Source organism: Cnephaeus nilssonii, assembly GCF_951640355.1.
Source record: "Cnephaeus nilssonii genome assembly, chromosome: 24".
In the NCBI taxonomy this organism is placed as follows: Eukaryota; Metazoa; Chordata; class Mammalia; order Chiroptera; family Vespertilionidae; genus Cnephaeus; species Cnephaeus nilssonii.
Genome location: NC_137095.1, coordinates 13,903,724 through 13,920,954, shown reverse-complemented (window position 1 = coordinate 13,920,954; position 17,231 = coordinate 13,903,724). Strand labels below are relative to the sequence as shown.

The 17,231-nt window shown below is 56.8% G+C and overlaps 1 protein-coding gene across 1 annotated transcript; it reads right to left on the bottom strand.

Moving 5' to 3' along the window:
• Nucleotides 1-272: 272 nt before the first annotated feature.
• On the bottom strand, nucleotides 273-15,664 carry SYNM (synemin). The gene is made up of 5 exons (XM_079764026.1): nucleotides 14,746-15,664; nucleotides 11,916-12,040; nucleotides 7,932-8,002; nucleotides 3,433-5,882; nucleotides 273-2,501 (listed from the first exon to the last, which is right to left on the bottom strand). The coding sequence occupies exons 1-5, from the start codon at nucleotides 15,556-15,558 to the stop codon at nucleotides 2,217-2,219; spliced, it is 3,744 nt and encodes a 1,247-aa protein (XP_079620152.1). The 5' UTR covers nucleotides 15,559-15,664; the 3' UTR covers nucleotides 273-2,216.
• Between the last annotated feature and the right edge of the window lie 1,567 nt (nucleotides 15,665-17,231).

The following is a 17,231-nucleotide window of genomic DNA, read 5'->3' as shown; positions in this document are numbered from 1 at the left end:
GGCTCCCTGGTGGTGACGGTGACGTTCTTGCCGCAAACCGTCCAGTCCGTATTTGAGCACCAGCCACCGGGCCTACGCCCCGTCTGCCACGCTTTCTAGTTCTGTGCTGACCGGGTCAAGTCGTGGCTGTATTAAAGAACTGGAGCTTTCCACATGATTCTGCCGTGGTTCGGGCCATCATGTAAAGCACGCGTGTGAACACATGTTTTCATTAGCGTTTAAATAGGAAACAAACACCCCCATGGAGAACATTCATTCTCTCGAGTGGCAATGCCAGGGTTTATTTTTTTTCCTTAGGTTTTTATTTTTACACATTCATTTGTGACATTTCCCTTTGTGGGGAACAGGAGGTTAGCAAGGCAAGTCTTTCAGATGAGGCCATCCTCAATATGCATTTTAAACAATCTCGCAACAGCCCGTGGGAAGGTGAGACGCAGTCTGCGAATACTATTACGGCGAAACAACAATGAACAGAAGACCGTGTCCTCACCCCAAAAGCCGTGCTCACTTATTCTCCACTTATCCATGCCGGAGACCAACTCCCTAAACGTTCTCTTGAACCTGGGGAGATGCGCGTCTCGGGGGCCTGAGAACCGTCCATGTGACACCCAGAGGGGAGAACTTCAAATGCCACACGCACCCCCCGAGGCCATGACCTACCTGAGGGTGCCGTCACCTGGCTCATTATTACTCCTCTGTGCACTCCAGGCAGGTCTATGATACTGTCGGAGGTGGGAAAGAAGCTAGCTTGGATTAAAATAATGCTGGCGTGTCTGAGATACTAGTTTTAACGTGACGTTACACCTTTAAAGATGGAACCTTTCAGCCTGGCTGGCTTAGCTCAGGGGTTGAGCATCGACCTATGAACCTGGAGGTCACGGTTCAATTCCCAGGCAGAACTCATGCCTGGACTGTGGGCTCCATCCCCAGTAGGGGGCGTGCAGGAGGCAGCCGATCCATGGTTCTCTCCCATCAATGTTTCTCTCTCCCTTCCTCTCTGAAATCAATAAAAATATATTTTTTAAAAATGAAATGCTGCAATAGCCTAGAGTACCCTCTCCATAAATAAAATGCTCTATTTTCTAAAATTCTGTACAGAGAACGCAATTCCTTCAAGCCTTACAGTGGGTTTAACTCTTAAGATGTGTAACTTTTTCCTAAAGGTGGGATCACGTAGATTTCTCTTCAAGTGAGCAATCTGCTTATCTCCTACGATTTCTTTCTGAAAAGACTTCAGAAAGAGAAAAGTGCATTGTTTTTTTTTTTTTCCTTACAAGGTTAGTTGACTATTTCTTAGTAGCACATGCAAAGGTTAAGTCCTCTGTAATATGTAACTCTTATCCGGTTGCCGGTTCGGCAGCTTACCTAAAGGTAGAGATGCATACAGGTGCGAGGTGTGTCTGTGACCAGGTGCAAACTGGTGCAAACCATCCCCAGGAGCGAAAACTCCAGGGAAAAAAAAAAAAGAGGAACTTTAAAGCCCAGCGGCCATGGCTCAGTGGTTGAGCATCAACCTATGAACCTGAAGGTAACTGTTCAACGCCCAGGTTGCAGGCTTGATCCCCAGTAGGGGGCATGCAGGAGGCAGCCAATCAATGATTCTCTCCCATCATTGATGTTTTTATCTCTCCTTCTCCTTCTTGGAAATCAATAAAAATATTTTTTAAAAAGACAACAACAAAAAATACAGCCCTGACTGGTTTGGCTCAGTGGATAGAGCGTCGGCCTGCGGACTGAAGGGTCCCAGGTTCGATTCCCGGTCAGGGCACATGCCGGGTTGCGGGCACATCCCCAGTAGGGGGTATTCAGGAGGCAGCTGATCAATGTTTCTCTCTCTTCAATGTCTCTAACTCTCTATCCCTCTCCCTTCCTCTCTGTAAAAAAAATCAATAAAATATATATTTTTAAAAATACCAACTTTTAAGACTACAGAGAGAAACGGTATTTTTGAAAAGCCCCAACTCAAAGATAAAAAACTCCAGCGCCTTTTAAGACACACATTCATTCATTCTTTCATTCAACACCTTTCCAGGCTGCAAAGCTGACATTACCTGGCGTCCTCTTTGGAGAAATGGAAAAAGAAGGGGGAGGTTTCAGTGAAGAGTGGGAACTCCCCCCCCCGCCCCCCCCGTGCAGCCCACCCCGCTGACAGTGAGCCAAGGCCTCTGTGTGTTGGTAAATGACGAAACCAAGCGCCATCGGAAACAAAGACGTTCTCAAAACCAGTGTCCGTCATCCTCGTCCCCCTGATGGTCTAGGTAGAGGACGGCCACTTTCTTCTCGTCCGAGATCACCGACCTCTGGTCCACCATCCTCTGCAGCTGCACCGTCCTGTCGAACACAGCCCGCTCCTGGGAGGAGGCCACGCCAGCGGCCTGGTCCCTCTCGCGGCCGGCCTCTCTCCAGGTACCGCTGTGAGCATCCCCTTCCGTCCCCGTGGCGAAGAGGACCGTGGCCTCTCGGGCCCAGCGGGGGGCCGCCTCCGTGGGACTCACGTCCATCTGAAAGGTAAACGCAGTTCCTTTGGGCCCCAGCGCCACCTGCCGTGGTGTCCTGCCGTCTGCGGACTCGCCTAGCTCCTCCGGGGAGCCCACAGGACCAGCCAGGGCCAATGTCAGAAATGGGCCCACAGGCCCTGGCCGGTGTGGCTCAGTGGATAGAGCGTCGGCCTGCGGACTCAAGGGTCCCAGGTTCGATTCCGGTCAAGGGCATGGACCTTGGTTGCGGGCACATCCCCAATGGGAGGTGTGCAGGAGGCAGCTGATGGATGTTTCTCTCTCATCAATGTCTCTAGCATTCTATCCCTCTCCCTTCCTCTCTGTAAAAAATCAATAAAATATATTTTTAAAATAAAAAAGGAATGGGCCCACAGAAGGCAGCATGCTCAGAGGTTTGGGTTTCTGCAAGACCTCGGTGCCTAAAGGATCGGCTCGTGCCCCGCTGGCGGTGGCTTAGTGGTGGGGCGTTAACCAGGGGGTCACGGTTCGATTCCCGGTCAGGGCACATGGCAGGTTGCGGGCTCCATCCTCAGTGGGGGGCGTGCAGGAGGCAGCCGATCCATGATTCTCTCTCATCATGGATGTTTCTCTCTCTCCCTCTCTCTTCCTCTCTGAAATTGATAAAAATCTATTTTAAAAAAGGAATAATAATAATCACCAACCTCCCCTACGCCGGAAACGGGGCCCTAAAAACTCCTTTCCCTTTGAGCATGAAACTGTTTGGAGCCACACACCTGGTGGCTCCCCGACCTGTGTCGAGTTCTGGGGGGGCCGAGCTCTTCTGCACCCCTGCCTCCTGCCAGGCAGGGTCTGGCGCTTGGGAGACGATTTCTTTGGACACTCGCCTTTGACCGGGACCTACTGTCGAGTGCCTCAAAAAGCAGCGGGCTCCCTCGGAACTGGCTGCCCGGCCCCAGCCACCTTCCCCACTCACCTGTCCCGCAGGCGGTCCTTCGGGGGGGACCCGCTCGGTCCTCCAAACTCCAGAGGGGCCTATTTTAACGTGTCTTACAGACGCGCTGACGTCCTCCAGCACGTGCGAGCGGGCAAAGCCCCGCGGGCTGGTGACCTCCACGGTGGCCGACACCGGCCCCTGCGTGGTGACGGTCTCGGAGCTGTGAGAGGCCCAGCCGGCATCCTCCTCCTCCTCCGCGGAGGCGCTGTACAGCTCCTGGGTGGCCCAGCGCTTGAAGCCAAAGCCGGTCGCCGGTGCCGACCCTCCCGCGTCCCCGTCTGGGCTCCCGGGCCCCGGGCTGCGTCGCCTGGCCAGACTGTCCCGCACCACGGCCTCCACGGCTCGCTCGATCTCACCCGCCTCGTCTCTGCTCAGCTCCTCCAGGTCTAACTGGTCGGTGTCCACCGTCTGGGAGAGGTTGACTTCGGCCACCAGGGTCATGGCCCCGCCGCCCGAGGGCTGGACTTTCTTCACGTCCACCGAGAGGTGGCCCAGCCCGGCCCGGTCCTGGCTGGTGAGGGCGGACAGCTCCTCCCTCACCCGCTCCGGGAGGCTCTCTTCCAGCTGCCCCATCACCTCCACCAGCTGGTGCCGGGGCTCCTTGAAGTCCCGGCTGATGGACGTGTGGAACTGGTGCGGGATTTTAATCTCCTTGTCGATGACCGTGGCCTCGGCGCGGAACTCGCCGCTGGTCGTCTCCTCGATCCAGTGCGGGGAGCCCACCTCCGCCTCCGGAGAAGATTCCGGAGCGTCCGGGGGCTTCACCACCGTCTCTCCCCACGAGGACGCCGCGCCGGGCCCCGTGAGCCTCCTCCCGGACGCCGGCACGATCTCGTCCTGCCAGGAGTACCGGATGGTGGACTCCTCTTCGATGTGGATCTGCCCGTACACCGAGCCCGCGTCCCCGTCGCGCCCGGAGCCGCGCTCCTCGGGGCCCTCCTCCGGGGTGGACACGAAATAGCTCTGCTCTTCCTCCGAGTCGCCGGCCTCCGTCACTTCTTCCACCCGCGTCCCCTGCTCCGGGGGCCGCTTGGATTTCTCACGTCGATCCGCTGAGAACGCAACCCCCGTTTCGCCATACACCTCCTCCTCCTCCTCCTCCCCGAACCCCGGGGACGCGTCGTCGGCCTCCTCCACGCGGAAGGGGGTGGAAAGCTCCTCCGTCTTCGCGCCCGCCACGTAGCTCACCGGCTCCTCCACGATCTCCACGTTGACCACCTTGGCTCTGCCCTCCCTGCCCTTCAGCCCAAGACTGAGGATGTCTCCGATCACCCGCTCCGTGGGCTTGCCCTTCAGCTCCACCCCGGCCTTCCCGCCCGGGCTCAGGAGGGCGTCCAGGCCGGCTCCGTCCCGCACGTCCACCTCCTCGGTCCGTCTCGACTCCACCACGATCTCCGTCCTGGCTCTCTTGTCCCCGGGAAGCTCCGTCCTGCCCACGTACGTGACCTTCGTGTCCGTTGGGGACTCGGTCTCGGGGGACTGGGTGAACCGCTTCAGCACGCTGGACACGATGCTCTCGGCGATGGTTTCGGTCGTGGCCTCGCCCCCCAGCGATCCCTTGGCGTCCCTGGCGTCCAACCCGAACCTCGTCTCTCTCATCGTCTCTCTCATCGTGTCCTTCCCTCCTCCCGGACCGCCGCCTGCATCCTTCCGTAGGGGAGTCCGGGCCCCTCGGGGGGCCCCCTCCTCCGCCCTGCTGTCCCGGGACACTTCCAGGCGGATCGGTACCTCTCGCACCCGCACACCCGTCTCCTGGGGGGCCCCCTTCCCTTTCGCCTTGTCCCTCCGGAGCTCGCTCTCCCTCTCCCTCGCTTCTTTATCCAACTTGGTCAGCTCCTCCCACCGCAGGTTCCGCTCCTCGGAAGCCTTCTCCTTCGAGTCGAACATCTTCTCTTCTCGCCGCACGTGGACCGTCACGGGTCGGTTTCTCTCCTGCTCCCTCGCGGCGGCCGGAGCTTCCGTTTTCTTCCCCAAAACGACGATCCTCTCCTCGGACCGGGTGCTTTGGGAAGCGCCCGCCGCCCCTCGGTCCCCGCGGTCGCGGTACGGCTCCCGGGCGGGGCTGGCCTCTCCGGCTAGACGCGCCTTGGTGCCTTCCGTTCTCGGCCTCCCGGGGAACGTCTGCAGGGGAACCTCAGCTTTCCTCGAGAGCCCACCGTACATTGGAGAGAAAGTCCTGGAACTGGCCTGGCCGCTGGTGGTTTTCTCGTAGGCGGTCTCGCGCCGGGCGGGGGTCAGGGCAGGAGATCCCGGGCCCGGGAAGCGTCTCCTGGCGGCGTGCCCCGTGGCTGTGGGCGGCGCGGGCCAGGCCCAGCTGCGATGGACCCTCCCGGGAGGTGGCTTGTGCCTCAAAAACAGGTTCCTCTCGTTTTCCCTCATTTCCCTCTGGAACGCCGCGCTGGTGTACTGGGAGGCCGTGGCTCTGAGCTCTGTGGGAATCGAACGGTTCGTTAAAACGAGAATCATCGGAACCTTTTTCTATCGTAAAAGCATCCCCACAGGTCTAGCCATCCCATCCCAATAAACACACACTATCACCACGGAACAGTCATCATAAATAAGATAGTTTCAAATCTCCAAATGATGCTGTTACAGGAAAACACAGCACTATAGCCCTGGCGGGTGTTCTCGGTGGTTATAGAGCAGGGGTCCTCAAACTTTTTAAACAGGGGGCCAGTTCACTGTCCCTCAGACTGTTGGAGGGCCGGACTATAGTTTTAAAAAAAAAACTATGCACAAATTCCTATGCACACTGCGCATATCTTATTTTGAAGTAAAAAAAAAAACAAAACGGCAAAAACACCCGCGTGTGGCCCACGGGCCGTAGTTCGAGGATGCCTGGTATAGAGTGTTAGCCCGCACACCTAAGGGTCTTGGGTTCGATTCCCAGTCAAGGGCCCCTACCTCGGTTGCAGGTTCGATCACCACCCCGAAGTTGGGGCACGTGTAGGAGGCAACCCATCGATGTGTCTCTCACATTGATGTTCCTCTCTCTCTCACTCTCTCTGTCTCTTTCTCTCTCTCACCATCCACCCCGAGAGCGTCCCCCTCCCCCCCCAATGCTACCCACACCCCATCCTGCCTTCTCTCCCATCGGTTTCCATGGCAGCAAAGGCCAGGGGCCCCTTCAGGACAGATGTCAGGATACAGGAGAGAGATCAAGACAGGACCCTTTCTACAAAGATCCCCCTTTTGGGGTCAACAGGCTGGTTCTCCACGGAGACGTCCCAGGCGGTGAATCCCTGGAAACAATGCGGGAACTGCCTGGTTGTTTAATGAGGGGTCACCGGGACATGTGCAGGAGCACAGGCCAGCTTTAGGCCCATCGTCTTGCGGGCAGGTGCCCCGCCCTATCCGGCGCGCTATTACCACAGGAACACGCGTGCACGCACAGGCGTGACAGACTCGCTGTCTGGGAACGCATCCGAACACTCATCCGGTGAACAGCGCCATGGGCACCCACCCCGCCGGGTTACAGACCTCTTTGGAAGCTCAGAGCCTAACGAAGGAGTTCCGGAACAACCCTCTTTAGTCCAATCCTTCCTTCCTTTGGCCGCGATACATAATGGCCACGATACATTTTAGTTTACGGACACTGTCTCTGGACCCCTGAAGGAGCTCGGAGAACCAGGAACGCATGAAACCAGGTGGCAGACGCCCGAATGCCTTCTTCCTGAGCTCTTCCCAGGATCCAAAGTCAGAGCCAGGAAAAGATTAGGGAGCCCCGGACCTAACCTGGGGTCCTACTAGGAGTCTGTCTGGTCCTGCCTGGCCACTGTTTGCTCCCCCCACAGCACCTCCCCCACCCCACCTTCTTTCTAAGTCACGGGTGGGGAACCTTTTTTCTGTCCAGGGCCATTTGGATACTGACCACATCATTCGCGGGCCCTACAAAATGATCCACTTATAGCCCTAACCGATTTGGCTCCGTGGATAGAGCATCGGCCTGCGGACAGGGGGGTCCCAGGTTCGATTCCGGTCAAGGGCATGGACCTTGGTTGCAGGCACATCCCCAGTAGGAGGTGTGCAGGAGGCAGCTGATCGATATTTCTCTCTCATCGATGTTTCTGACTCTCTATCCCTCTCCCTTCCTCTCTGTAAAAAATCAATAAAATATATTTTTTTTTAAAAAAAAGATCCACTTATAAATTGTCCGGCCCTGCCAAGGCCTTAGGGGTGAGTCATGAGCTGTTTGACCACACAGAGCAGGCTGATTCCTAAGCGGGTCCTTCTGGATGGCCCAAGAGTGGTATCACCCACACGCAGATGGCCCCTGGCAGGAGAAAAGGTCCCCCACCCCTAAAAGCGATGGCCCGTTGGGTAACATCTATCTGGTACGTAAGAGGGGGTGAGCCACGGTGTTGCCACAAAATCGCATCTAAACCCCAATGCCTCCGGATCAACGATGCTGTGCTGTTCATCCTCCTCGGGCGGAAGCTCATTCTTCAAGTTCAAGAATGAGCTTTTCGGGTCTTTACCTCGGGGCAGGTGTTCCAGGCGCTCCGCCAGGATCCGTATCTCTGGATTACTTTCTCCTTCCAATAAGGCTCTGCAGAAATAATAATACTAATAATAATAACTCGTTAGGAAATAGAGCACAAGATTGTGGGCCCCTCGCCCCCTTCTAGGCCCACCCAGAGCCATCATTTCATTCAGAGAAGCATCCTGTGAGCTCCTTGAGTAAAACTCGAAAAGCATTCGATCAGGTGACATCTCTGGCCACGTCTAGCTCCAAAAGGCTAAAGAACGGCAGCATCTTCGTCACGGTGTGATTCCCGTCGACAACCGAGGGCCCTGAGGACACGGTGGCCACGCCGGCTGTGGGCCGGCCGACCAGGCGTGCTGGGGCTGGGTCAGCCCAGCATGTCCCTTGCTCGAGGAGACCCTAGGAAGCTGGCGGCTGCGGGCACAACTGTCTCGTTGCCGGAGCGACGTGGGACGTCACCGACTTCCCTTCCAAGAAATAACACCCTGTGGATGGCCACGGGCGGGCAGCAGCTGCCAATGACCGCTGAGAGCCGGGCACGGAAACAGAGGTGGGACGCCAGGGCCGGGCAGGGGCCTGGCGCTTCAGGCAAATGGGAACCAGGTTCCATGCCCACTGACTCCAAGGCTGGTGATTCCCACAGATAAAGGAACCCCGTGGGCGGCGGGGGGGTCAGGGGGGCAGCAAGCCAAGGGGAACCCCTTCTTTTTTTTTTTTCTTAATATATTTTTATTGATTTCAGAGAGGAAGGGAGAGGGAGAGGGAGAGGGAGAGGGAGAGGGAGAGGGAGAGGGAGAGGGAGAGGGAGAGAAACATCAATGATGAGAGAGAATCATGGATCGGCTGCCTCCTGCACGCCCCCCACTGGGGATCAAGCCTCCAACCCAGGCATGTGCCCTGACCGGGAATCGAACCCTCACCTCCTGGTTCCTAGGTCGACGCTCAACCCGAGCCATGTTGGCTGCTGGCGGGGAACCCCTTCTCATGAAAACAGCCAAGATGATGGCGAGACGGATTCTATGCAAGGTGTGCGCGGACAGGTTTGCCACGGACACAGGGCCCGACACTCACACGTGTGCAGATGCCAGAAGGCAGGCGAGGGGCAGGGCCCAGAGCCCAGTCCTTCCACTCGGGTCCACAGCCAGAAAGCGGGACATCAGCCCATGATCCCACACCCTCGTGACCAGGCGCGTTAGGTCCCAGGAACACAAACTGCTCTGAAGCCGAGTAAATTCTGAGGTCTGCACGGGATCAGAGGAACGTTCCGGGTAAAAGGGAGACTCTGAGGGTGGGCGCCCGAGGATTGCACCGACAGCGAAGGGGCGGGGGGAGGGGAGGGCTTGGCGAGAAGGCCACGTGCTGGTTCAGACCTGGCGGGGAGCCTCAGGCACCACGGGGCTTGTCGCCGGAGTGGCCCACGTCAGGACAGAACGTGTTGGGGAGCACAGGTCAGCAGATACACCCATGACAGGTGTATGTGGAGAGATGTTCAGGGGAAAGAAGATCTCTTGGGCCCGGCTGCCAGGGTGGCTCCGTGGATTGAGCATCGTTCCGTGCGCCAAGAGGTCACCTGTTCGATTCCCGGTCAGGGCACAGGCCTGGGTTGCAGGTTCAGTCCCCAGTAGGGGGCGTGCAGGAGGCAGCCGATCGATGATCAAGGTTTCTCTCTCATTGATGTTTCTATCTCTCCCTCTCCCTTCCCCTCCCTCTAAAATCAATAAAAACATATTTATTTAAAAAAAAAAAAAAAAAGATCTCTCGCCTGCCCTGGCTGGTTTGGCTCAGTGGATGGAGCGTCTGCCTGCGAACTGAGGGGTCCCGGGTTCGATTCCAGTCAAGGGCATGTACCTTGGTTGCAGGCACAACCCCAGTGGGGGGTGTGCAGGAGGCGGCTGATCGATGTTTCTCTCTCATCGATGTTTCTAACTCTCTATCCCTCTCCCTTCCTCTCTGTAAAAAATCAACAAAATATATTTTTTTAAAAAGGAAAAAGATCTCTCGCTTGGCCACAGTGGCTCAAGGGTTGAGCATCGACCTATAAAACCAGGAGGTCACAGTTCCATTCCCAGTCAGGGCATATGCTAGGATTGCGGGCTCCATCCCCAGTAGGGGGCGTGCAGGAGGCAGCTGATCCCTGATTCTCTCTTATCATGGATGTTTCTCTCTCCCTCTCCCTTCCTCTCTGAAATCAATAAAGATATTTTTTAAAATATATTTTATTGATTTTTTTACAGAGAGGAAGGGAGAGAGAGTTAGAAACATCGATGAGAGAGAAACATCAATCAGCTGCCTCCTGCACACCCCCTACTGGGGATGTGCCCGCAACCAAGGTACATGCCCTTGACCGGAATAGAACCCGGGACCCTTGAGTCCGCAGGCCGATGCTCTTCACTGAGCCAAACCGGTCAGGGCTCAATAAAGGTATTTTTAAAAAAGAAAGAACAAATCCTGCAGACAGGCCCTCCAGACCATGCTGACGGAAGCCTATTCACCATCTTTTGGAGCTTTTCACCAAAACGCCCCTACAGGGTTCCCTGCCGGGGGAAGGGGTCAGATCCACATCCGGGTCCCCCTCTCGATGGCTGGCACAGGCAGGTGTCACCTTCTGCACCTGGGCACCCCTCCGGGGCCTTTCCAGGCACGGACAGGCAGGCCCTGGCCATGTAACTGGTGCCTGAATTAACACACACCCTTCACAACGCACTGCCCTCCACCAGACCAATGGCAGAGGCATCAACAAACACACAGGAATAGGGGCCAGAAACGCACGATTTCCTCAAAACCTCTCCAAGGACCGTTTTTAAAAAATACATTTTTGTTGATTCCAGAGAGAGGAAGGGAGAGGGAAAGAGAGAGATAGAAACATCCATGATGAGAATCATGGATCGGCTGCCTCCTGCACACTCCCTCTTGGGGATGGAGCCCGCAACCCGGGCATGTGCCCTGACCGGGAATCGAACCGTGACCTCCTGGTTCCTAGGCCGACACTCAACCACGGAGCCATGCCAGCTGGGCTCAAAGGGCTATTTTTAAGGAAGAGACTCGTATGGCTTTAAGAAGTGGGTAGAGCTTCTCTGGTTATTTTGAGGCGAGGAAACCGGCCTTCGGGCCTTGGTAACTGTGAGATGCCAACCTCCTGACTCAACGGCTATTTGTGACCGTTTCATGTGGCTCCCCAGGTCGGCAGCCTCCTCAGCAAGAAAATAAGTGAACACGTGTGAGAAAACCAAGTCTCGGCCTCATTAAGGAGTCGGGACAAGCCCGGCCAGCATGGCTCAGTGGTTGAGCATCGACCTATGAACCAGGAGGTCACGGTTCGATTCCCAGTCAGGGCACATGCCCGGGTTGCAGGCTCCATCCCCAGTGTGGGGCGTGCAGGAGGCAGCCGATCCATGATTCTTTCTCATCATGGATGTTTCTATCTCCCCCGCTCCCTTCCTCTCTGAAATCAATAAAAATATATGTTAAAAAAAACAAAATCCCAGAGACAAAGCACGAAATCAGAGTCTCCTTATTGCAGCCCAGAAAACTGTCCCAGAGAGGAAACAGGAAGATCCCTGCGGGGAAGAGACTGGCCCGGCATCCGGCGTTACCTGACACCGGCACAGAGGTGGGCTTCCCAGGCCGGCCCAGCATCCGCTCTAGAGTGGTGCCAGGTCTGGGGCACCTCCCACCCCAGCCTCAGTCCATGTGACTCACGAGGCACTTTGTCCCCTGGCCAGAGAGGGACGCATGACCCAGGAGAGCCTGAGAGCTGGGCCCTGGAGTTCCACTGGGATGGCTGGGAAACAACCCCTCCTCTGTTGCCAGGACAACAGCCACTCCTCAGTTGCCAGGACAACAATCTCTCCTCCGTTGCCAGGACAACGGCCACTCCTCAGTTGCCAGGACAACAGCCCCTCCTCCGTTGCCAGGACAACGGCCCCTCCTCAGTTGCCAGGACAACAGCCTGGAGCTGCCTGGAGCCCATCCTTACCGATAGGTTGCCACCTCCAGGCTGAGGCTGGTCTTCACCTGCACCAGCTCCTGATGGTCCCGCAGGCGGTCGGCCATGGCCAAGGTGAGGGCAGCCTTCTCATCCTCCAGGCGGGCAATCGCACTCTAGAAAGATGGGAGGGTGCTTAGATCAAGGCCCGGAGCTTCGCTGGGTCCAACGTGCGGTACCAACAGCCCAGGACACAGAGATGAAAGCTCTCCAGGTTAAAGAGGCAGTCATCACAAGGATGGTTCTAAGTGGTGTTTTGGTTTTTTTTATTACATATGGAGGATTTGTTTTTATCCTCACCCAAGGATATTTTTCTTTCTTTCTTTCTTTCTTTCTTTTTTTTTTTTTTTTTTTTTTTTTTTTTTAGAGAGAGAATGGAAGGGAGGAAGGGGACAGAGAGAAACGTCGATATTAAAGAGACACACCAACTGATCATCTCCAACCCGGCTGGGGATTGAGCCTGCAACTGAGGTATATGCCCCTTTTTTAAAATGAATGAATGAATTTAAAATTTTTTAAATATTTTTTTATTGATTTCAGAGAGGAAGGGAAATAGAGATAGAAACATCCATGATGACAGAGAATCATGGATCGGCTGCCTCCTGCACGCCCCCCGCTGGGGATCGAGCCCACAACCCGGGCATGTGCCCTGACCTGGAATCGAACTGTGACCTCCTGGTTCATAGGTCCGACGGTCAACCACTGAGCCATGCCGGCCGGGCTAACTCTTCTTATTTGACTGTACTTGTAGGACATCATTAATAGGGCACGTGCTCACATGACTCTTTCTGCTTGTCAATCACATCTATCCATCTCTCTCTCTGTGCTTGTGTGTCCCCGCCTCTAGAAAAATGCCAGCCACAAGCCAGCCAGCTGCACAGCACCCCACTGATGACTACCGACTCAGCTACAAGGTTAGAGTATAGAACATAAACACATTGCTCCCTTCAACCATAAAACACTCAACCGAAATAGTCAAACCTCAGACTTTGTTGTAGTTTGTCATTTTCAAAGAAGCTCACGTAGTGTCAAGCTGCTTAGAAAAAAACAAACAAACAAAAACATCAGATGCACTCAATTCTCCAACCACAGACCTCCTAAGCAGGTTAAGGTCTCCTAGCCAGGCCGAAGGGGTGTGGGTGAAGAATCGCTCCACCCAGAAGGCACCCCCAAAACACAAAGAGGAAAATCAAGCCGCGTTGGAGGGAAAGGAAGTATTGTCCCAACCACATTTCCATGCAAGTCAGCTCTTCCGGAAACTGCCAGAGGGAAGTTTGACTTTTGGAAGCAGGGACGTAAGAGTCATTGGCGCCCTAGGCGGTGTAGCTCAGTGGATAGAGCGTCGGCCTGCGGACTGAAGGGTCCCAGGTTCGATTCCGGTCAAGGGCACATGCCCGGGTTGCAGACTTGATCCCACTGTGGGGCGTGCAGGAGGCAGCCGATCCATGCTGCTCTCTCATCATTGATGATGTGTCTATCTCTCTCTCCCTCTCCCTTCCTGTCTGAAATCAATATATATATATATATATTTTTAAAAAGACTCATTGGCTCCCAACACTCTCCAGAAAAATTTTAACCCATCCCACTGATGGAATAAAGCTTCATTCAGACTTGGGCCTGGCTGGCGTGGCTCAGTGGTTGAGCATGGGCCTACGAACCAGTTCCATTCTGATCAGGGCACATGCCCAGGTCGATCCCCATTAGGGGGCGTGCAGGAGGCAGCCGATCCATGATGTTTCTCAGCAATGTTTCTATCTCTCTATCTCCCTCTCTCTTCAATCAACTTAAAAAAAAAAAAGATTTAATTAGGGGAAAAGGGGTTCTTTCCACCCCTAAAAAAATAAGACTGAAACCAGAGCTTCGAGGTCCGAGATGAGCCGAGTGAGCCGTTAAGGCCAAGGAACGGCGAGGATTCAGCCCACACAACACGCCTCGGAGCAGCCTCTTCCAGACCCTCCCTTGCACCGCAACATCCCCCGATCGCAAATCTTTAAACTCGGGGCTACACACTGTTCCCTTAAAAAAAAATACTTCTGAATTTATGGGTGTGTTATTTTAAGCCGTCCTCCTGGGAACTACTGATAGGAGGATTTGGGAATATTTCCAGTTCTGTCCTAGACTGGGCAGGGTGTACAGACAGTAAATCACACACCGGTGTCACCCGGGCGGTGTCCGAGGTTTGAGCCTGCGCTTCTCTGAAATAGCAACTGTTTACCTTACTCTGCACTTGTTATAACAGCCTGCCACCAGCCACGTCCCCACGGCTTTTACACTCCCCAGAGACCTGGCTTCAGCTCCGACTGTGAAACACACACACACACACACACACACACACACACACACACACTAGCTGGTTTGGCTCAGTGGATAGAGGGTCCCAGGTTCGATTCCCAGTCAGGGCACATGCCCGGGTTCTGGGCTCCATCCCCAGTAGGGGGTGTTCAGGAGGCAGCTGATCCATGATTCTCTCTCATCATTGATGTTTCTCTCTCTCCCTCTCCCTTCCTCTCTGAAGTCAATTTTTAAAAAAAGGTTTTTTAAGATGACAGGGACAGAGCTAGCCACCAGAACCTGGCACTTGGCACTGGCCCACGAGTCCATGGAGAGATGTTGGGACCCAGAGGTCCTGAGGCAGAGTAAGGGGCCCCCCTTCAGTGTCCTGGCCCCAGGCTGTTTCAGGCACCCTCGGGGCCGACCCCACCCACGGGTGACGCCCGGTGAAGGCGCTGTGGGTTGGGGAGACCCGCCGCTCCCCCACCCCCTGCAGGGCGCTCCGGGCCGGGGTGGGGGCCGGGATGGGGGCCGGTCCCTGGGAACGGACCTGCCGCTCCTGGGCCTGCAGCTCGTAGGCCTCGCGCATCCGCAGCAGCTCGTCCTCCAGCAGCTCGCGCAGCTGCTCCAGCTCCAGCGCCTGGCGCTGCAGGGCTTCGGCCTCCTGCGCGCACAGTCGGCTCTCCTCCTCGGCCTGGCGCCGGCTCTCCTGGCCGCACCTCAGGGCCGCCTCCAGCTCGCGCACTTGGTCCTCGTACACCTGCACGGTGTCCCGCCACGACTCGGCCACCAGCAGCGAGTAGCTGTCCTGCACCTCCCGCAGGCGCGGCGGCGGGGGCGCGGCGGGGAGGAGGGCGCGGGCGCTGTAGCTCAGGGTCAGGCCGGCCGCCAGCGCGCGCAGGTCCCGCAGGTCCCGCTCGTGGGCCGCGTCCAGGCCGCGGCGCTCGGCCTGCAGCCGGCCCAGCAGCGCCTCGAGGGCAGCGCGCGCGCCCAGGGCCTCCTGCAGCTCCCGCCGCTGCGCCCCCAGCTCGGCGTCCAGGCGGCGGCGGGCGGCGCGCGCCTCCTCCGCCAGCAGCCGCACCTCCCGCACCTCGCGCCGCAGGGCATCGCGCTCGCCCTCGGCCAGCGCCGTGGCCCAGCTCAGCTCGTCCAGCTGCTGCCGCAAGCCGCGCGCCTCCTCCGCCCAGCGGGCCTGGCCCTCGGCCTCGGGGCCCTGCAGCCCGTGCCGGCCGCGCAGCTCCTCTTCCAGGAGCAGGTTCTCGCGCTCCAGCTCGCGCACCCGGCACACGTAGTCGTAGAGCCGGGCGTTGAGCTCCTGCAGCTCGGCCTTCTCGGGGCCCGTGTGCAGCCGCCAGGACAGCATCGTCGCGGGTGTGCGGGGCGCTGCCGGCCGGCCGGCCTGTTCCTTCTTGTCCTGGTCTTGTCCCCTCCGATGCGCCGCTCCGGCCCCGCCGCCGCCGCCCGGGAGGCCCCGCAGACTGCGCCGGGAGCGGGCGAGCAGCCGCACTTAGGTCCCGGGCCGGGGAGGGGGCGCGGGCGCAGGTGCGCAGCCAATCAGCGCGCAGCGCGGCGCGGCGCGCCCCGGGCGCGGGGGACGGACGCCGCGGGCTGTGGGGACGCACGGCGCCACCTGGTGCCCGAGCGGCCGCGGCGCCGAGCCGGTGCGCACCTCAGGGCCCGCGCGCCCGGGTCCTTGGCGCCGGCTGGCCGTAGGGGTCCTTGTCGCCGGCGGAAGGGACGTGCGCAGGGCTCCTGGTTGCTGCCCTGCCGCACGCACCGACGGCACCCCAGGGTCCGGGCCTTCGGGGACCGACCTAGACGCCGCCATGAGGTGAGAGGCTGGGTTTGGCAGGGAGGCCTCGGAGTTTGGAGGAATTTCTGTCTTTAAAAAGTAGACATGCACACGTCTAATACACGTATGTAATTTATCGTATGCACTTACATGCACACCTCTATGCAGTACACGTCCCATTTTCACTTAACACAGGAGTACATGCCCAGGTGCTGAAGTTGTGACGCACAAGCGCGACGCCTGAGACGGGGTTGCCGGAATCCCACGTTTGTCTTCTTGCCTAGCTCAGTGGTCGGCAAACTCATGAGTCCACAGAGCCAAATGCCAACAGTAAAAATTTCTTCGGAGAGCCGAATTTTTTAAACTTAAACTTCTTCTAACGCCACTTCTTCAACATAGACTCGCCCAGGCCGTGGTGTTTTGTGGAAGAGCCACACTCAAGGGGCCAAAGAGCCGCATGTGGCTCGCGAGCCGCAGTTTGCCGACCACGGACCTAAAGGGTCGCAGGCTGCCCTGGAGACCTCGGTTTCTATCCTTTCGAGTGAGAGCTTGTGGCGAGCTACGGGCGCAGGGTTTTCGTGGGCATCTAACATTTCCCCACACTTCTTTTTTAGAGAAAATTATTTGCTTCCTTATATTGATTTCAGAGAGGAAGGGAGAGGGAGAGAGAAATAGAAACATCCATGAGGAGAGAGAGAATCATGGATCGGCTGCCTCCTGCACGCCCCACACTGGGGATGGAGCCTGCAACCCGGGCCTGTGCCCTGACCGGGAATCGAACTGAGACCTCCTGGCTCCTAGGTGGACACTCAACCACTGAGCCACTGAGGCCGGGCCCATTGCAAGATTTTGGTAAAATGACCAGTAATTAGAGGCTCATGGTGTGAGTCTAATGGTCGGAATGATGCTATGGCTGAGATTGAAGTAGTAAGTTCCAACCAGGGAGGCACGTGAAACACAGGTATCGTGTGCTCATTCTTAGCCTACCATGTCATATGTGTTACGTCCCTCCTGAACGTGATAGGAAGACGCAGGCAGAATTGTGAATAGGAGGTTTTAACGTGTATAAATGAGACGACCTTAATGAAAAAAGAACTGGAACAAGGCGCTTGTTACCCCAACTTTTCGCTCAAAATGGGGTGCTTTTTTTGATGAGCAGAAGTTTTTATTTTTTTTCACGGGGCCCCGCCCCCTTGTTCACGGACCACTCCAAGGTGTTCACGTAGCCCCGCCCTCTTGTTCAC